The sequence below is a fragment of the Phalacrocorax carbo genome, chromosome 20 (assembly GCF_963921805.1).
Source record: "Phalacrocorax carbo chromosome 20, bPhaCar2.1, whole genome shotgun sequence".
Classification (NCBI taxonomy): domain Eukaryota; kingdom Metazoa; phylum Chordata; class Aves; order Suliformes; family Phalacrocoracidae; genus Phalacrocorax; species Phalacrocorax carbo.
In genome coordinates, this window is record NC_087532.1 from 1,159,438 (window position 1) to 1,179,883 (window position 20,446).

Consider the following 20,446-nt stretch of genomic DNA (forward strand, 5'->3'; position numbering starts at 1 on the left):
GGGCTTGCAGTTCCCCTCCGAACAACAAAATTACACTTTTCCAGACGCCAAAGGCTGTCAATATTTTTCACGGGGGCGGGGCGGGGTTTCATTCCCCCCGGGACCCTTGCTGCTGCCTTCTGGAGACCCTCAGTTGATCTCTCCCTCTGTGAATTCTTCCTTTATGGACTGTTTGCGAGATTTGCAGTCCGGGAGGTCGAACCCAAAGTCTGCCCACTCGTCGGCCCCGCCGCGGTTGGGGATGGTGATGGTGTGGCGCACGCGGAAGTGCACGGCCTCCATCACGCGCTGCCGCTGCAGCTCGCCCGAGCTGCCGATGGAGATGGTGGAGGCGTTGCTGCTGGAGCGGATGAGCTGCTGGGCCCCGTAGTCGTGGCTCTGTTTGAGCTCCTGCAGACCTCTCCAGATGATCATCCTGTACTGCTCTGGGATCTTCAGTGCCCCGAGATCCTGGAAGAACAACACCGCTGAGGAACAGCCGGCGGAGACGCGGCCGTACCGGCGGGAGGGAGCCCCGCGCTCGTGCTTCGGGGGGGCGCGTGGGCGCGATGCCCGAGCACGCAGCGGTGGCGGGGCTGGGGCTCCCCTGGGTGGCGACACCAAGCCCGTGGGGGCATCCCCAACAGGCAATTTCTCATTTGTAGCCAACAGCCAGTTGACCAGTTACTCAAACACAGCTTTGCAGGTTAGAAATGTTTTTTGGTTTTTTTTTTGGGGGGTGGGGGATGGGTTCACATCAAACTGGTGCAGAAATGGGAGCGAGGGGACCTTTCCCCTTTGGACACAGGTTGCAGAGCAGCACGTAAAGCTGCATGTCCACCTGGGCAAGGAGCCGTCAGCCAGGCTGGCTTCTCCTCGGGTCCTGGACTGCTGCTGGAGCAGCGCCTGCCCCCAGGGGCCAGAGCCACGCACGAACGCACCGCTGCGGGCAAGGGCAGGCTGTTACGACGCGATGGGCTGTGGTCGTAAAGCCAAAAGAGGTCGATAACCTCAGGACTGGGGGCCTGCACCCGAACAAACGCGGTCATAGCAAAGAGCTGCCAGAGATCCACGTTAATGCCAAACACAGAGACTCACGTGAGTGTTAACTAGAGAAGACAGCGAGTATGCAATTAGTAGTTACAAACGCCGACTCGGACACACAGCTCAGCAACCTGACCCAAGTTTTGGCCGTACCAAACCTTTCCTTTGACAGCTTACAGACGGTCACGGAGTTAGTTCAGAAAATGGTCCAAAACCAGGCTAAGGTTACACAACTGGCCCCAGCTACCAATGAAAAATCATCGTGTCTCCGGCAGCCGCATCACCAGAGCGTGGCCGTGCCTTTTATCGTAGCTGCCGGGAGGACAACAGCTACTACAGCTGCCTGGGAGCAAACCAGGACGAGGCAGGAGCTTTGTCGCAGCCAAAACACCAACTCTGGGATTTACAGGGCTCAAAGAGTTTAAGATTTGGGGTTTTTTTTTCCCTTCTTGATACCCAGATGGGCTGGGGAAGCCCCTGCTTTGGTGCCACCGCTTTAACGGAGGACACAGCAGCAGAGGGCTGACGCTCCGTGCAAGCTCAGGTACTTCTAGCATCTGTTTTTCATGCCCGCTTTTGCCTGACCTGGGCTATTCCTTCCAGGGTTCCCTTAACACAAATATCCCGGGCTCCACTCCCTTATTTCACCCTCTTTTGTCTTAAACAGGGGAAAACGTAAGATCAGATCAGATTTAAACCTCGCTGAACTGCAGCGGAGGTATTCCCGCTGGCCCAGCGAGCCTTGGGTTGCTTCGCTGAGCCTTGGCTGTTTTTCCTGTGTTAGGTGGAAAATCTACCCGAGGTCTGGTCTGGGGCTCTTTTAGCTGGTTTGGTTCTGACAGTCTGGAAGAACCAATCGAGACTATCGTGGTTGCTACCGATGACTGAGCTACTGCTAAATGCGCAGGACCAGAAAGGACGCATAAATGGAAGGCATAAATCCCGGGGAGCGAATGTTCTGTGTCACGGGTTGGTGCACAGTTTTCCCTTTCCTTTAAAACGGTTTTGTCTTTGCTTTTCAGATCAACAGCTGATAGAAACAAATGGTAAGAACAGATCTTCCCAAAGCATTTACCTCTATGGATAGGTTCTGCAGGTGGTAAATATTCTGTAACCCTTGTGAGGTGAAATAGTCGATGCAGTTTGGACACCCCAATCCTGTTAAAAAACTGCAGAAAAAATTTGGAAAATAAAGTGGCATTAACTTCTCACGAACAAAAGCTGCGCTCGCAACCATCGCTGTAGTGGCAAACCGCGTTTCAGGTCACTGAAAAGGCGGGGGGCTGCGGTGGTCTCCTGCTGCCTCCGGCCTGGGCAGCGCTCCCGCACCCCTGCAGCCCAGAAGGGCCCAGGCCGGCGGGAGGGAGCTCGCTCTGGGGTGCTCCGGCTGCTCGCTCAGGCTTTCTGTCCCTGGCTGTTGCCATCCCAAGCTTGGCCTCAGCTGCCACTAGTGGCAAAGTGAACCACGGGATTACGTTTGTTCCTAAAACTACTTATTTTTCTCTCCTGGTCATCACGGTTTCAGCTCAGTAACTTGCTCAGAATAACTAGAGTGAGCTCGAGCTCCCCGGGGGGGAGATCGGGGCACGCCTCAGCCTGGGCAGCGAGGCCAGTCCCTGCAACGGGCAGAGCGGTGGTGCAGGGTGTTCTGCACGTCGCGCCGGCTGCAGCCACGCGCCTCTAGTTCAACTGCACGTACGGCCTCCTTGGCTTCGGTGGGGTGTCTGTCGAAACGTCTGTGGTCTTTTTAAAGACTGAAATGGCAAAAAGTGGCTGCGGACCTGTCAACGCATTCATGGTGGAAATAAGCCGTGTGGAACGATTTGCAGGCGTTGCTGGTAGGGAAGGGGAAGGGGGAAGTTCACCAAGCTACGTGCCGGTTTGACATGCAGGAAAAGACTCTTGTTTGGATGCATTTAATTTTTAATTAAGCAGGGATGGATTACCCAGGTAGAGGCATATGAGGGCAATAGAGGTTTCTGACTGGTAGGTAGCTGGGCTTTGGTTTCTGAGATGAGTGGTCTATGTGATTCGTGAGCAGTGATTTCTCAGTTGGGACCAGTGGCCAGTTGACCAGTTGCTAGACAGATCTGAAGGTTAGAGTGAGGGACAACAGCAAGAAACATCAGAGGACAAGACAGACAGGGCATCGGACGCCTTCCCTACCTGACGAGGCTGGGGTCGGGATTGTAGGGCGGAGGTGGGGTGCAGTGTGATCCGGAGACCATGGACTGGGACGAGTGGCCCCCATTCATTTCTCCGTTGGGTTGCATGGGGTGGCTGTTCAGCATCCCGGGTCCTAGGCAGCGGCCATGTCAACGCAACGGACAGACCCATTAGGCGTCACCCCAACCGCGACAACCGCCCGCTCCCACGGCTGTTGGCCGAGGGTCTGACGGGCAGGAGGAGCCCCTGCAAGCAGGGACTGCTGCCGGCGCCCGGCGAGGTGAGGACCTTACCCATGGGCCCCAGGCTGGGTGCGGAGCCGGAGCTGTGCTGCGCCGGCTGCCCTACCAGCTGGTTGACAGAGGGCAGCTTGTTGATTCCTCCGCCGTGAACTTTATTCATGGGTGAAAGGACGGGACCGTAGGAGGAAGGTGTCTGCAGCTGACTCCTGCCCGGGGAAACCAAGCGGCTGGTCAGCCTGCAGCGGGGAGCATGGGGCCGCCTTGCCCCGACCCAGAGCTCCCCACGGCCCGTCAGACTTTCCTGCCGAGGCTTCGGGCAGCCGCACCGATGCGGACTGCAGCACAGAAAAGCCGCTTTGCACCGATAGCGGCCCTGTGGCGGTTGTCAGCCCTTGCTAAGTACCAGGCGCTGAGCGGACCTGCTGTGAGCCAGTGGGCCAACCGCGGACGGGGGTGCTTGAGGGCTCCCCCAGCCACGCAGCCAGGACCGGGGCTGCTGCGGGCTCTCGGGGGCTGCTCTCAGCCGTACTTACTGCCTCTGCAGCAGCTGCTGCTGCTGCTGCCGGTAGGAGTCAACCAGCTGCTGCGGGACCAGCTCCACCAGCTCCAGGCTCTCCTTTATCTTCATCAGGATCTCGAAGTTCTCCCGGCCTCGCACCTGGAGGAGGGAGCGAGCCCAGGGCTTCGCTTTGTTCCCACCCCATCTGCCCACCTTCCTCGTGGCCCCTTTTCTCCACCCAGCCACACAAGGTGCAGCGACCCTGCGGCCAGGGACTACTTTGGGATCCAGGACTCCCTAGGACTTATGCATTCACGGAAGCTTTCGGTCCTGCTCTCTAGGTCTCTGCTCAGCCCCCGAGCCTGCTGCCCTCTGGGAGACCGTGCAACCCCATCGTGCCCAACACCGCGTCCCCAAGGCGCTGCTTGCAGAGGGGACGATGCCACCGCTGTCCTGAGCCGAGCCCGCACTCAGCGCGGCTCGCTGAGACTTACCGGCACGTAATACATCTCCTCCTCCCCGTGCCTCCGTTTCTTAACGCCAGCCCCCAGTGCTGGGATCCCCTGGGGGCTCTGCTTGAAGGCTGGAAAGGAGAGAGGAGGAACGTTATCGTGCTGTCCCCAGGAGGGCAGGACACAGCCGGCAGCAGCTTGGCTCCCCGCAGGATTTAAGCTCAGGCCATGCAGGGTTGTAGCTGTTCACCTGAGTTCTGGCATTGATGTTCTCCCTTTATTAATAATAATAATAAAGAACAAATATATCTGGACATGAAAGCCCTGCACTAACAGCTTTGAGCTCTGGAGGGAAAAGGGAGTGGGTCCTATTTATAGGACTTCAGATTTAGTCAAGAAAGGTCAAAGCATCGTGCCCGGATGTGGATTTGAGCCTGAACTTCTGGAGCACCGTGATTTTGGGTGCGCTGGGAAAGGAGCCGAGGCAGAAGCAGCACATGGCTTTGAGCAGCAAGGGGTCGCGGGTGCTGGCCAGGAGCCTGGGGCTGCGGCAGAGCAGTGCCCTGAGCCCCCCCTCTCCCGGCAAGGGGACTCACTGCGTTTGTTGGCGTTGCCGTTTTTAGCTGCGCTCTCGTTCAGGGCTTGCTGCTCTCGGTAATGGTCTTCATCAGCTTTGCGGTCTCTGCCGGGACAGGCGCAGATCCGTCCCTCGAACGATCTCCTTCCTAGGACTTGGCCGCTGGGAGGAGAGAGAAATCGGTGACTGTTTCTGCTTGGGAAGTGCGTCGCGGCTCAGTCCAGCACATTATTGTTCAGCTCAAACCAGAGCAGCAAAGTGCCTTCCCATCCCTCCGTACAAAAGGGTTGCTCGGGAAGCAGCCGAGCCCCCTGAGGTACCGGCTGCACAGAGCCCCTTGGCAGTAGTCTCCTGGGGGAAGAGGAGCTCCGGGGGCAGAGGAAGGCTCCAGCTGCAGGGGGAGAAGCCGAGACTGGGCTGGGTCCCCGGTCCCTCCGTGCCAGCCCTTTTCCTCGCTGGCAGAGAAGGGCCTTTCCCTGGCTGGGACTGTGGGGGGCTGCCATGTCCCCTTCCCCTGGGGGAGCTCCCTGCAGGGGACGACTCCTTCCCGAGGGACCCCAGCGCTCCCACAGTGCCACTCACTCTCTCGTCTCCAGGGTGATGATGATGAGGATGGGCCTCCTGTTCATTCCTCCCACGCAGCTGCTGTTGCACATGAAGTTGTACAGGATGGTGGTGAACTCGGTCCCCACCTGCCCGGGAGGGGAGAGCAGGTGCTGAGCAGGGAGCAGTGGGGTGGGGGCAGGTTGGGCCTCCCTGGGGAGTGATGGGGGGACAGGCTGGGACCCCCGGGGGGAGAAGAGGAGGGGAGGCAGGCTGGGACCCCACAGCTCCCAGTGTGGGGCTGGTGCCTTGGCAGGGTGAGCGGGGGAGCTCTGAGGGGGTGCTTCCCTGGGAGCACTGGGGAAGGGCGGTGTGGGGACAGGTCCAGCTGGGAAGAGAGGATTGTACAAGGACTGTGGGGTCCCTGGGGTCACCCAGGGCTGTATTGGAGGGCATTTCCCTTTGCACCCCACCTCCCAGGAAAGAGATGCTGTGGGATGCTTCTCAGGCCTGGGAGCTGTGGATGCTCAAGCACAGCAGCCACGGGTGCGGGGAGCAAGCAGGGGCTGGCCTTAGACACGCCAGGGCAAGCAGGACTCCCGTCGGGACACAAGTGTGTTTCCCACCAAGCAGCCCTGTCACCAGTGGGTTCATCCTTAGCACAGGCAGAACTACTGTAGCCCGGACAGAGGCAAGCACCGGTCCTGCCCCCCCGCCCCGGGTACCTGCGGGGGCTCGTAGGGCACCATCACGCTCTGCCTTCCCGTCACGGGGTCATCCACGTACTGGGAGAGGTTGTTGCCTTCCACCCGGATGAGGTGGCTGGCTGGGGCCGACTGCCCTGCAAGGCAAACCTCCGCGTTAGAGGCGGCGGCTCTCCAGGACGCGCGTCCTGCAGCGCAGGGCGGGATGCGCGGCCCCCGCTCCCCAGACGACGGGGCGGCCCCCGGCAGAGCAGCACTCACCGTCGTTGAAGTCGCGGCCGAGCTCGTGGTTGGGGCAGCGTTTCACCACTTCGGTGACGTGCTCTGCTTTCTTGTAGACGGGCATGGCCCGGATGATGGTGCCCGGCGGCGGGGGCGTGGACACCTTGATCTGGATGGGACATGTTTTTGCAATCTGACAGTAGAGTTTCTTCAGCAGGGGGGAGTACTGGAAAAGAAGAGACGCCCAGCGGGTGAATGTCACTGGGCCTCATGGGACGGTGGATGCTCCCCTGCCTGCCCTCGGCTTCCTCCGCTGCTGCGGTGTAAACGCAGGGTTCCCTTCCCTGCACGGGGGCTTGTGCCGGCCTCGGGCTGATGCTCCCGCGTGCACCGAGACAGGCGTTTCTGCTCCCTCGGCTCCTCTCGGCCACCCACTTGCTGCTTTCTCAACGCTCCAAGGGAAACGCGAACGTGGCAGTAAAGCGGCAAAGTAAAAGAATGACCTGTTATAAAACCAATTACTGCCCATCGTGCTGCAGCCACGCTGGAGGGACTGTGCCAGTGCAAAGCTGCTCCACGTGCCGGCAGAGCAAACTGCCCCAGCAGCACCCGGGCTCCGTGGCAGCTTCATAACAGATCGCAAACTGCTGCTGCGTGGTCCCAGTGCGTCGTAGGGGAGAGCGACCGAAGGAAATTCAGCCTGCCTTTGCTGTAACTGTTTATTCTCTAGGCTCAGTATTTGTTTTTCCCTGGAAATATTTAAATACAACCAAATTCACCCACACAACATCGTATCCGCTTTCCGCATAAACCAGGTACAACCACCTGCTTGGTCCAGGGCCGGGCGCTGTAGGAAGGGTTTCCCGGCAAGCCTGAGCGCTGCGGCAGAGCGGGAGCACTGGCTCTGCTGTGACTTAGAGGAAATCTTGCTGAAAATCAGCTTCAACCCTTGTATGTGCGTCACTCAGCCCAGTTTGGAAACATTATCACACGCAGCTCCTGGCTGAGCCAAGGGCTGGGACCACCACGGGTGCTGGCGCATCACGGCCCAAGGAAATCATGCTTAATGTTGTTAACAGAATCACAGCTACTTATGCAATTATTATTGCAAATATAGATTTCAAAAAAATCTATTTTTTCTATTTTTCAAAAATCCAAAAGACCTCCGAGTTTAATTCTGACTAGCACGTATGACACAGGCAGGGCTTGTCCTGAGCATGACCCGATCCTTTGCAGCTGCTCGCAGAGCCAGCGGTGGCTCACGGAGGGGACGTGGGGAGGAGGATGCTCTGCAGGCAGCCGAAGGCAGTGCCCAGAGACGCTTGCTAATAGAAAACGGTCCACGACCACTAAAACACTCCTTGTGGGGGCACGACGGCTTTTGCTCGGTCCGCAGCAAGAGGCAAACTCCCCTCGCAAGGACCGTGGACGTGCTCGGGGCGGGGGAAGCTGCCGTGGGCACTGAGCGCGGGAAGGGAACAGCAGCGTGCCGGCGAGCCGGCCCTGCCCGCAGCCCCGCAGCTCGCAGAGCCCCTTGGCCACGGCACCCGGGCAGCTCGTCTGCAGCGAGGCAGGGGCTGGCAGCGAGCGCCCGGGCGGGAGGAGGCTGCACGCCGCTCGGGAGGAGGGGTGGCGAAGGCAGAGCCTGTCCTTCACCTTCCAGTAAACGCGTGTGTCGGCTCCCAGGTGTGGGGATGTGCAATTCCCTTCCACCTCACCAGTGCCACGCTGTTTTCCACCTCACAAGGAATGTGTTTGCTATACAAGAGCCCACCCCTGCCGCACAGAGAGAAGCCAGTCCCTGCATGGCAGGGCATGTTCCTGCTCAAACTATTTTATCTCATCCCCACAACATAACGCCCGATGCCAAAAAAATACCACCGCGCAGAACACTTGTGAGGATGTTAAAGCTTGTCCCGAGCCATCCAAATACAGGTGTGCAGAGGGTAGCGAGGCTCCCTCTGCCGCCGCCGCTCTGCTCTCCCGACGGCGGGGCTGTTTCTGAGCCAGGGCGGCAGCAGAGGGGCAGCGGGGCTCTGCACCAAGCAAGCCGCTCGCACAGCTGCTGCTGGGGCACCGGGGGGGCTGGCAGGAGCGGCTCAGCCCTCGCCTTCCCACTGCCGTGAGCCCAGCAGATGCGCCCACACATCAGGAGGATTTGCGGGAGGGGTCTGCGCTTCCCCTTCTGCAGGAGTGGATCCACGCTAGGAGTGGGTTGAGTGATCCCCCCCCGCCCACGGAGGCTCCCACTGAGCCTGCTGGGGCTGGATGGGCTCGTACCACCCCTGAACTGCTAAAGAGGCAAACGAGATAAACCATTTTCAGGTGGTATTTCTAGGGAAGTTCAGGGAAGAATAAAAGGGAGAGGCTGCTGCTAAGGTAAGCTGCGGCAGCCCTTGCATGGTGAGGGTGTCCTGGACCGACGGTCAGCCGGCAGCAGGTACCAGCTCCCAGGGCGGTGGGCTGGCAGGGGATGTGTCCCAGGGGTCAGGGCCCGCGCTGCGCTAGAGGCAGCGGGAAGATGCTGTGGTGGTTAGTGGGTGTGTCTGGGGGGTGTAACACCAAGCTGAATCTGGCAGCAAGAATTAATCCTCAGTGTTGGAGGCATGCGGGCTTGCCCAGAGAGAGAGGGTGCTTAGGCTTTTCACTGAAATCCCCCAAATTTTGCAATGATGACTATGACCACCCCTTGGCTCTCTGGCCAGGTTAGCTTCCCAGGTGTGACCCTGCATCTCCCGCAGGGATTGTGCTGAAGCTGGGAGCACAGTCTCTGCCTGGAATGCAGGCACTCCCCCCGGCCCAGCTGGAAGAGGAAGCCCTCGTGCTGCCGTGGCCCGCATAACCCGCTCGCCAGCGGTGCGACAGGGGTTTAACACCCTCGTTTTGAGGAGGCAACATGGCAAAACAAGGGTTATTCGGAGGGGGGCTCTTCCTTGCCAGGTGTTAAAATACTGACAACTCCTGTCAAAGGATCCTTTCATGTAGACATTCCCGGGCAGTCCTCAACACGCCTGGGAAATAAAACTGCTCTGGAAGAGTAGAGGTGCATTATGGCAAGCTCTTTGGTAACAAATTCTCTCATTATACCATGTTATGACATGGATAAATCTCTGTTAAATAGCAGAGCGATTGCCCCGCAGGGAGAAAGGCTGCTGCTCAACACAGGCATGCCTCCACTGATAACCTTATCATGTCTTAACAGCTCCAGGATTGCCTTCAAAGATCCTTTACAATAACAAACTATTCTTTTAAGGAACTCCATGCTGATAACTCTGGGCAAGAAAAGTCAGGGCTGAGCCCCGTGCGGCCACGGTCCCGGCTCCCCGCAGCATGCAGCCGCCTCCGCCGCCACTGCTGGGGCAAAGCGCTCCCGGCCTCACAGACCCACCCTGTTCAGGGCCATCGGGCAACTGAGCGTTGTGTTTTTAGGGTCCCAGGAGGTTCTCTGTCCCCAGGTGGGTTTTCAGCTACGAAGAGCCCTCGGCAACGTACGCTTTCTCTAAGGGACAGCAAAATGCGCATCTTGCTCAGACTCCAAGCAGAGTGCCAAGCTGAGCCGGCACCTCTGCTCCTGTATTAGCTAATAATTCGCCACACATGCACCTCTGTGCAGGGCTGTGCTACGTAATCTGATTTACTGGTACTTTACAAGCCGCAGCTGAAGTGCTTGCACCCGGCTTGCAGAGAGCGCAGAGGCACCGCGCTTTCCCCCAGTGCAAGACAAGACAGTGGCAAAGTGGAGCTCGGGAGATCAGAACGCTGGTGTTCAATCACACAGACTAGTGCAGCCGCCTCACTGCTGGGTACCCTTCTTTTTGCTGTGTCCGCGCTCCCGCCGCCTGTACTAAGGGTGAACCTTGGGGCTGTTCACTCGTATCCTTCCCGTTCTGCAGCGTTCGGACAAGCTGACCTCTTGAAACCGGCCGCACGTGGCAGCTGGGTCAGCACCAGCTCACGTCGCTCACGCTGCCGCTCCCAGGCGTGGGAACATCATCTCAGGACACCTGGACACTTGCTCGGCGCTGGTGCATCAGCACATCCAGACCTCAGCCCCAAGATTTCTTTCACACCTAGAGAAGAGCCTGGGTACGTTCTGCCTCTGGGCACCTCCTGCTTTTATTTCCAGCCCTTGCTCTGCCCTTCGGACCGTTAGCGTCTGCCTCCCCAGTCACATTATCGCTAGGGCCATCTCTGTTCATAGATGTCAGACAGCGCCTGTTACTGCACGTTCGCAGAGCACAACAGGTTCACGTGTCAGTGTGGCTTGTGGGCGCTGGTACGGCATAAACAGCGAGCAGCACTGAGCAATCGACCTGAAGCTTACGTAAACTCACAGAACACATGTTCCCCTGGGTTTTTTTCTGCAGTTGTGCGGCTTTCAGTGTCAGCCCTCATCAGCTGGGGTGAAAGTATAAAGCCCCCTCCATCGCTGTCCCTTCCCCGCCTCAGTGATCTGTCCTGCAGCGCGAGTCCAGAGCACTCGGAGTGACTGGAAAAGCCAAATTATTTAAGCACTAGCAGTGCTCAGCATTAACCTCTGTTTCTCTAGGGACTTGGTACCCCAAAGTGCCTTTCGACGGGGTTTGTGTCACCTCTGCGTTTGACACGCAGCTACTTCTTGGGCAAGACAGAGGCCACGCTGCACCGGTGCCGAACGTAATGGGAAATACGCACAGCGGAGCGACAGAGCCCTGAGGTGGAACCGGCCGCTGCGGGGGTTGGCTGAGGTTATCTTGGTTCCGCTGCTGCTGTATCCAAGGAAATGTTTTGCGCATCTCAAGATCCAAATGAGCCAATGCCTCACAACGATTCGTGGCGACTGACGCGGCTGCAGCTGTGAAGCAGCATTAAAATTAAGTCTCAGCATCTGCCATGGCTCCCCCTGAGCAAACACGCGGGACCCACTCTGGAAGAGGCCACCGCACTGCTCAGACCCGCAGCTACTTCTCGGGTACAGGAAGGAAGAGAGGGGAGAGGCGCTTTTCCCCGTGGGTGCTGACAGCCTCGCACAAAGAATAACCTGAGTCTTCTATGTGGAAAGACCTGCCGGCGAAGTCCATCTCCCCCCAGCCCTCCCTGGGCAGCAGAACCGCTAGGAGGATGTGTCCCAACAGATTCGGAGCTGATAAAATCTTATTTATCTTCAACTGTTGACACCGAAGCGTCTAGACTTGCCTGCTTCGGGAGGGCTGCAGCCAAGTCCTCCTTGAAGGAAATGATTTGCTCAACAATTACTTTTTCCACAAATCCTCCCCCCTCCTCCCTACCAGCCTCCTCCTCCTCCTCCTCTTCTACATTCCAGTCTCCTCATTAGCTCTACTCAAGACGTGTCCAGGACTGCAGTCAATGGATCCCAATAAAGCCACTAGCCTGGCAAGAGAGAGAGAAGAAAAGTGCTGCCTCCGGCTGCTAATTTCCTTGCGCTCCCCAGCAAGCAGCTGCAGAGCTGCATCCTGGGACAGGTTCGGACAGATCGCAGCGGAGAGGTGATAATAATGTGTCTGTCATCTTACTCAGACATGTAGCATCTTGCAAACCGCAAATACCGTTAACCGGCTCGGACGAATCTGTTACGACAGATCCTGGAAGACATACCGACTACAGAGCTAATTTTTTCTTTCTAATTTTTTTAATAACCACTTTTTAATCACCGGCCTATATAGCTTCTCACTGAGCTGGAAATTCCTCCCAAAGCTACTTCGTTGCTCATTTACTATGAGCTGGGTTCGAATACATCCAGTGCATCGCTGGTGCCCGAGAGGAGAGCATCGCGGGTGCCTGACCACAGGGGCCGGAAGGGCTGTGAGGGGTGCCCCACACCTGCCTCCCCGTGTCTGCAGCTCCTGCACCACCGTGGTGATGCTTCGGGGTGATGGCCGGTGCACCGCCAGCCGTGCCGGCTCTCAAGGTGCCTGGCAGAGCCCTCCCTGTGCAGAGCCCCTCTCCTCACCCCGGTCATCAGCAGCTGCAGGGGACCCCCGTCACCCGCAGGTCCCCTAGCCCCGTTCCCACGAGCGCTGGACCACCGGCAATGTCTCGGGGCCAGGGCTGCCCCACAGCAGACACAGCGCACAGAGGCTGCGTGTGCTCCAGCCTGCATTCTTCTACCTTTATTATCATGCCATTACTGCAATTAAAATCTCTTGGTTCACCCCCAAAGGAGTCCTCTCCCTTCCTTCCCCAGTGTGCACATCCTTAAAATAACTGCTAACCAGGATCACAGCCGTTCTTAGTCACCGCTCAACCAGCCAGCGCTGGCACACTTGGGGGTTGTTTTAATCTCTTCTAGTAAGTCTGACTCCTTCTGTGTGTCTGGATACTCAAGTTCTCTGACCAAGCCGGCACTGGAGTTCCCTCTCATCCAAAAAGGAAGCCAAAAATCCAGCAAGACAGTTATTTTGTGCCGCATTAACAAGACTGACTACAGGGAGCAAGCTGGGAGGGGAGGGAAGAAGAGGCTGAGTTGGGCTTGGGAATCACTGCTGGAAACAAAGTGCAAAAACCAGAGCAGCAAGACCTGGACTCGGGGGAGACCACCGCCTCTCGCAGTGGCCCTGGCAGGCTGCGCCAAGCAGAAGGGAGCCGCTTCTCCTGCTTTCTTATAGCCCCTGCCTGGCGTGGGCACAGGCAAAGAACGTGGTTTCCCAAGGGCACACCCAGCATCTCTCTCCCCCCCTCCTTGACGTGCTGGAGGTCCGGGCGCCCAGGGACGCTTGCAGCCGTGGCGCGGGATGCGGCCCCACGTGGTAGAACGCTCCGCTCCCAGCAGTGCAGCACCAGGCCCCGCGTCCGCCCCCGAAGGACTTGCCCGGCGCAGCCGAGGCGGGGGGCGCCGCTGGCTGACCCACGGGCACGCATCCGTCGCGCCCCTCCGGCTCTGCGGGACGTGCGTTTCCTTCTGCAGCCTATTCGTTATCTCGGTTCCTCCAGCGGGTCCCTCACCTCCCCTGTGGGTTTCAGGTCTCAGCGTAGAGGAGCTGGCCAGAGCAGCCTCGTCTCCCTGGTGTGTCCCCTCCACCTCCACGGCGGTGCCTGCACGAGAGCGTTGCCTTCCTGCCACAGCAGCGGTTGCCAGTAAGTCGTTCCCTTGACCTGTGCATACCATACACGTTCGAGATAGTGGAGCTGATAGCGGGATCGTGTTGGAACATTGCACACCAAATTCCTTTGCCTTTTTTCTTAATTCCATTGTGTCTGGAGCTCCTGGAGCCTCATCCACGCCCTGCGAAAGCTGGTGGAAAGCCTCCAGTGGGCTGGCTTCAATGGGCTTTGGAGCAGGCTGATGCTGAGGTTGCTTTCCTACTTCTGGCACGCCAAAATATCCACGTTCTTCTGCCCAGCTACTCAGATAAAAACAAAGACGTTTATGGCTCAGAGGTAGAGCGTACTGAGCCATGCCTGCCCCCTGCTCATCTCCAGGCCGCTGCTGTTGGACAGGTACCTCCCTAAAATATGGTGAGGTGACAGAGTTTGAAGAGGGGGCTTGTTTTCCATAGATGCTCCTGAAAGTTTTCCCTCCTCTTTACAACTGCCTCTACCCCAACAAGCTTCAGAAAGCAACCAGGGAGAACCTATCTCCTGCCACACCAATTATTTCCATCCTCCTCATTCAGTTAGCATCACAAAAACCATTTCAGCCCCCCCATGCCCACGCTCCAGCTGCAAGATCTACAGAGCGACTGGAACCAGTTCAATGCAGCAGTCTTGCACTGGCCGAGCGCTGGGGCACAGACAGGTTTGCTGTGGGTAACTGCTGGATGGCGTCCATCATAGCAGGAGCATCTCACCTCGGCTTCAAACCTCTCCAGCCTTTCCATTCCAGGCTGTTCCCTCCCAAAAGCAGCAGGCAAGACCCTGGTCGCAGCCCGGACCCTCCTGCGCCCGCGCCCGGGCGAGGGGAGCCCCCGCCTCCTTAGCTCGGAGCTTTGTCCGTCTCCCCCCAGCGCCGGGAGCTCCGTGCGAGCCCAGGCAGCTGCCCCGCACCGGGGGCTCGAGCCCCTGCGTCCTTTTGCAGCCAGGCCACAGGAGGCCAAAGACCCTATTAACGCTTCTGCTGGCTCTGGCACACACGACAGCATTTTAGAGGGGAGGGAGCACCGATCTGCCGCAAACCCGACTTGAGAAAAATACTAATTATCTATCAGTTACCAGCTGGCCGGCGTGGCGAGGGGCTGCCTGTGAGAAAACAGCCGAGATCAGCTCGCGGCTCTAGCGTGTATGGGCAGCTCCGGGGAACCGAGAGTCCTGATAGCTTCCAACAAACAGGCAGGCTGCCGGCATGCCCCGTCTTGCAGCGCCGCAGCTCCCGGTCCTCCTCCCAGCCCCGTCGAAGCAGCCTACCAGAGGGGGGCTTCGAACCTACAGGGAAAACCTTATTTTCAGCATCTGGCCATTGCTCTCTGCTGATAAGAAGGCCATTAAAAATGAAAAGGGAGGCGGCGGCAGCCTGGAGGGCTTCCCGCGGCACAGACCAGTGCGGCCGCGTCGGTTCAGAGTTCGTGGCAACGTGCGGCGCTCAGAGCCCAGCCCCGGAGTCAGGACAGCCAACGTCACCCACCCGCTGCCCGGCACCCCTCCGCAAGGACCGACCTGGTCCTGGTAGCGCGAGCCCCAGACCCCAGGTCTTCGCCCCTCCTCCGTTCACCCATTTCCTAAATTTAGAAATTCAGCATTTTAATGCTAGAGAGAACAGATGATGATTCTCTGGTCTGATTCCCTACGCTGCTGGCCTAAGACCCCTGCCTACTCATTCTGTGTTGAGCCAACGGTGTCTGCTTGAAGTGCAGCTTATCTTCTGAGAGATAGGCAGACTCTTCATTTGAATACTTCAGGAGTTGGAGAATCCACCGCATTCCTTGGTAAATTGTTCCTATGTTTAATTATCCTCACTGTTAAAAAACTTCCACCTTGTTTCTAGTCTGAATTTGCCTGGCTTCAGCTTCCAAGCACTGGATCTCATTATGCCTTTTTCTATTAGATTAAAGAGCTGTCTGCTATCACAAACCACCTCCTATGCAGACTACGATCAAGCCACCCTCACTCTTCTCGTGGAGACCTCTCGTGCACAACGTTTCTCTGGTATCGCCCGCCCTACAAGGCATCTCTTCCAAATCTTTCATGTTCTTTGGATTTCCCTCCTAAATCTTTTCTGTTTTGTGAACAGAGGGTTTGAAGCGTGGACACAGGAACTGCACACAAGGGCAGTGGGCTCGGGGGTACCTTGCTCCCCCTGCCCAGGTGATGCTTGCCTGCCCAGCCCCCGTAGAGCAAGACAGCCCACCGCGCAGACGGCTCATCTCCAAACGGTCCTTGGCCATGAGCCTGGGCTCCTTAGGAGCCTCCTTTCCTAAGCACGGGAGAATGGATAACACCAAACCTCCCAGAGGAATAGCCAGAGGGATTCAGTCAAAACCCTTCAAAAACAGACATCTATGGGCCTACACGCTTCCATCAACCAAAGTGTGTGATTGTATCAAAAAAAACATGTCAAATCATTTGACGAGACAACTCGCATCGGACTATGTGGTTGGGCATTGCCTGCGCGCCAGCTGTCCGTTCCTCCTGAGGCGGATTCTCCGTGGTCCGACGCCAGGCTGCAGGAGGCCTTCGGAGCTGCTGCTCTGCCAGAGCCTCCCTCCGGGGCAGAGGGCTCCCCGCTGCTCCGAACCACCGCCTGGCACGGCGCCTCCGCCGAATTCGAGGTCAACGGGCCTGGCATAAATTATTTGGTGCAGTTAAAGTACTCAAAAGCCTCGAGGTTTCCCTCTATGGATGAAACGGGCAGCGTTGTTTCTTTCAAAGTGCTGAATCAAACCATGCGCGCCCTTCAGCGCACCAAGACGGTTAACTCGTCTCCCCTTGGCTGGACCATCACCGAGCCGTTGGATGCCACTGTCCCCAGCCCTACTGACTACATTTAACTTCCCTTCCCAAGTGCCTGAATTTCCCAACAGCTTTCCTGGCTTTCCTGGCCTTACTTGCACGCTGCTGCATACGCGTTCACAGCTCGTGTAGAGAATCACACTGCACCGCATCGCTATTTGTATATTGACTGACAGGCGACATATAATGTACATTTTTTTGCTGAATTGCTTTTCCTGTTTAACCAGGACAGACTTTCAAGCGCAGCAGTGGCAATGCAGAGCTCAGGGTGAGTGGGAGGAAGGCGGCAGCCCCGTCTTCCAGCACAAAACGTGCAACTGCGTGGCTGTGACAGCCATCAGCTGGGAGGACATGGGGCGAATCCGGCTGTCACCGCAGCAGGACCATTCTCCATGTGGCAGCCAGGGTGAGCCTGCACCCATGTTGGCAGTCCTGCAGAAATAACCATTTCAAGTGAAGCATCCCCCATGCTCTCCAGGGCGCAGGATGCTGCTGACCCACTTCGGTTCTCCACGAGGCTCAGCTTCAGCGCAGGGAACTGTGGGCCGGTTGGCGCGAGCCCTGCAGCCAGCCTGCTTTTGGGGGATGCGCAGTCACCCCAGCATCGCGGTTCAGGGGTCCGCACACCTCACTGACTGCCTTGCCAAGTATTAAAGCCAGTTCAGGCGTTTAACTCCTCCGCTCTGGACCACTTCCCAGGAGGCCCCCCTTGCAGCCGTGAGCCCGGCAGCCTCAGCTCCCAGCCCTGGCTGGAGGGTGCATCCTCCGCAGGTGCTTACGGCTGCCCATGGCATATTTGCCGAGCATCTCTCGAGTCCAGCTGCTCCCCTGAGGCTGGGAGGGCTCTCACAGCACCGATGCGGCTGCTCCGACATACAAAGGAGACCTTAACACAAAGGCTTGAGGGAAAAAAGCAATCCTGGCTTGATTAGCACAGCTGCCAGTAGGACACGACAGCTACAGGAGCACGGTCAGCACGGGGTGATGCTGAGACAGCCTGGGCTCCGTTTAGTTAGAGTTGTGGAAAGATCCCAGGTGGCTCCAGCGAGGGAAGGGGGCTGTCACGGGCTCCCTCACCATTTGGGACTGCCTCGGGGAGCCTCTTGCTGCTCCCTCTGCTCTTCTGGGGACAACCGGCCAAAAAGACCTTTTCCAGTTTACTCCCTGCAGCGGCAACACGCACGGGAAGGGTATTTCCTTACCGCTAATTAAAGCGAGCACGGAGTGTATCTTTAGTAGGTGCTCGCTCTGCCTTTCGACGTGCACGAGCACGCCCTGTCTGCAGCACTGTCCGAGGGTGTCCTGCAGCACCCAGCCCGGCCCTGCCCGCGGCTGCGTCCGCTCCATCCCAAACCACCGGCCCGGCGCTGCGAGCTGGGGACGCATTCCGGTCCTCCTCCCCCTGCGCCAGGAGAGCTGGGACAAGACACCCTGCGTCATTGTGGGTTCGGTTTCCATTTGGATGCTTTTGTGGCATGGGAATCCTCGTTTCCCTGTGCAGGTCCTATGCAGCTTTGCTTTTAACTGATGTGAGTTATCCCCCAATAGGGATAAGGTTGGGCTGGAGTCACATCCTACCCTGAGGACCTTCGGTTTATTCAAAACCCAATGAAATGCATCCTTCAGCGACATCTTGCAAGGAAGGGCAGTGGAAAAGAGTGAGGACTCAACCGTTCCTATGAGGGCAAGTCATATTTAATGGTGGTGCTGGTCCCAAGCCCCTGGTCAGCGCGACTCGGCAGCGAAGCTGTGAAGCTCCGGTGACCAGACACAGGGAACTTGCTCCACTGCCCCCACCGTGAATTTGCCTGCATTCAAACACCAGCTTGCTGCTGCTTTGCCTGCTCCGCCCGCCCGTTGGTTTTCGCAGGAGAGGCAGACCCGGCGCTGCCGCAGCTGCCGCAGCCGGTCCCCTCCTGCCCGCTCTCACCGTGACATGCCGGAGGCTGCCAGCGGAGCAGCACCCGCCCGCCGCGGTCCGGGGTCTGCCTGCAAAAAAGCATCCGGAGGCGCTTTCTGTCTACCACGGGAAGGGCTGTCTTGGCAATTAAACACATCAGCTTCCAAAAATAAAAGTCATTATCACACCTCGGGCTGATATATTGCTCCTGGTCCGCTCTGCCCGTTTCGTGATAATGTCAAACCGCAGCCCCAGAGGAAACCCCGCTGCTCCCTTGCTGTGGCAGTTGTCTCGTCCCAGCCCTTCTGCTCTGCTAATATTTCCCAGAGGAGAAAAGCGTGCTGGTGAACAGCTCTCCCAGGTGCTCAGGGAGGCGTCTGCCGCAGAAACGTCTCCGACTGCAAGTGCTGTTTCTTCTTAAAAATAGGGACAGTGCTACACCGAGCCAGGAGCGAGGACGTGAATTCAGGCCCTTTTGCCCCAGAAAGCGAAGCAGCCGTGGCACGCTCTGCCCGGTGCCTGGGTCCCTGGTCTGCAGAGGACTCCTCTGCCGGGCTGCAGACGTGTGGTCAGATCGGCAATGGACCAAACCTGCATCTCCACTCCCAAGGACCAGGCTGCTGCGCCCACACCCCACACGGCACGATGCCACGCAGCGATCCCTCTGTGATTAAAAACCTACTCTGTTATTTTGCCGTGACTTCTAAGATTAAGTTACTCGTCTGACACAAGATGAAAAAGGAGTGTAAATGACAAGCAAGAATTTACGGCGAAGCTGAGAGCGGCCCCAGCAGATGCGAGCAAAGGTCCGTCTTGCCCACTGCCTCGCCTCTGACAGCAGTCACTGGCAAACGTGTAGGGAAGCAGCATGAGAACAAGGCAGGTACTTCCCCAGGACATTTCTCCAGCTTTGCAATTTTTGGGGACATTTACCTGCAGTTTAGGGAACTGCTGTGAGAGAAGTTACATTCAAACCACTGTGCCTGACAGCCCTTTTGGAGAAAATCCCTGAAAAGCAAGCACGGACGTTTCCTGCGCATTTTGCTTTCCAGGGCCACCTGTGCGGGCCAAGTCCCCGCCGGGCGGTGGCTGCGTCCTGCAGCCGCCCCATGCGAGCGTGCCCTCCGCATCCCACCGCAAAGCCCCACCGAGACGTGCGGGTGTTTGCGGCCAGCCGGCCGAAAGCACCGCCCGCAGCAGCACGCACCTCTAGCGAAGACAAGAAGCCATGCAACTTACTGTCCAGGTGGCTGACTTGGCGGTGCTGGATTGCTGGAAGGTCACCTCAAAGTGGTGGGGGCCGGGGTAGTCAGTGTTGGAGGGGATGACGGGAGCTGGGGACATGGCGTCGAAGGTAGAGCTGGGCTGCGAGTAGGGCGAATGCGTTGGGACATTGGAGGTGTGCTCGGAGCTGTAGGGGCTGGTGGAGGCTGCTCTGCTGCCGATGCTCTGATCCATGCTGTTGTTCAGCAAATTGAACTGGGACTGGAGGAAGGGAAAAGGGGAGGAGGGAAAAAAGAAAACACCAGCCAGTTTAGAGACATGGAAACCTCAGCCACACTTCTCCAGGGCTCCAGGTGTCCTGTTACAGCCTCCTTAAAGGGCCAGCATGTGGGAAAGCCAGCCAAAAGAGCTGGTCTGGGTCGCTTGGGTTTTTGAACAGGCCACCACCCGTGCAAGGGATAAACTCAGTACACTTAGATCATCCCCTTCTGTCCGCTCCATCCTCACCAGAGGCAGCGAGGTGCCGAGATCCCTGGATTTCTAGCGCACCTGGCTGCGCAAAGCCACTCTCTTGCCAGCGGGGACCGGGCAGGGATGTCTGGGGTTTGCTCAGGTGTGGGAGGCGTCCTGCTGCGGGATGGGGAGTGACAGCCCGTCCTGCGCACGGGGCTCTGCTCGGCGGCCCTTCTAGCGTCCGGGCTTGGGGAAGCTGCCCTGGCCTCGGCAGCGGCGTGAGGCAGCCCTCTGACGAAGGCATCGCTCCCATTGCCGCGGCGTTACCCAACGGCTGACCTGTTTTCCAGGTGTCTCCCACCTGCACCCACTTGTCGTGAATGTACGCAGGCACAGCGCTTCTGGAAGTGCTTCTCGATGAAGAGCCAGCTCTGAGTGGTGGTTTGTGTAATTCCCTTCCTAGCCGGGATGTTTGCTGTCAGTGGCTTTCACTGATGCAGGTCTAATTTGGGGAAAACCTCAAACCTACAAAGCGCGTAGCTGTGATGCAGAACAGTGC

At 57.9% G+C, this 20,446-nt stretch overlaps 1 protein-coding gene across 2 annotated transcripts; it reads right to left on the reverse strand.

The window, feature by feature from the left end:
* Positions 1 to 93: 93 nt before the first annotated feature.
* Positions 94 to 19,695, reverse strand: TP73 (tumor protein p73). 2 transcript variants are annotated; one of them, XM_064470203.1, is made up of 11 exons: positions 19,450 to 19,695; positions 6,468 to 6,654; positions 6,228 to 6,343; positions 5,542 to 5,651; positions 4,979 to 5,121; positions 4,425 to 4,513; positions 3,965 to 4,089; positions 3,483 to 3,637; positions 3,190 to 3,322; positions 2,099 to 2,192; positions 94 to 450 (listed from the first exon to the last, which is right to left on the reverse strand). In XM_064470203.1, the coding sequence occupies exons 1-11, from the start codon at positions 19,666 to 19,668 to the stop codon at positions 130 to 132; spliced, it is 1,692 nt and encodes a 563-aa protein (XP_064326273.1). In that variant the 5' UTR covers positions 19,669 to 19,695; the 3' UTR covers positions 94 to 129. The 2 variants fall into 2 exon arrangements, with proteins under 2 accessions (XP_064326273.1, XP_064326275.1); XM_064470205.1 differs by lacking the exons at positions 2,099 to 2,192; positions 3,483 to 3,637.
* Between the last annotated feature and the right edge of the window lie 751 nt (positions 19,696 to 20,446).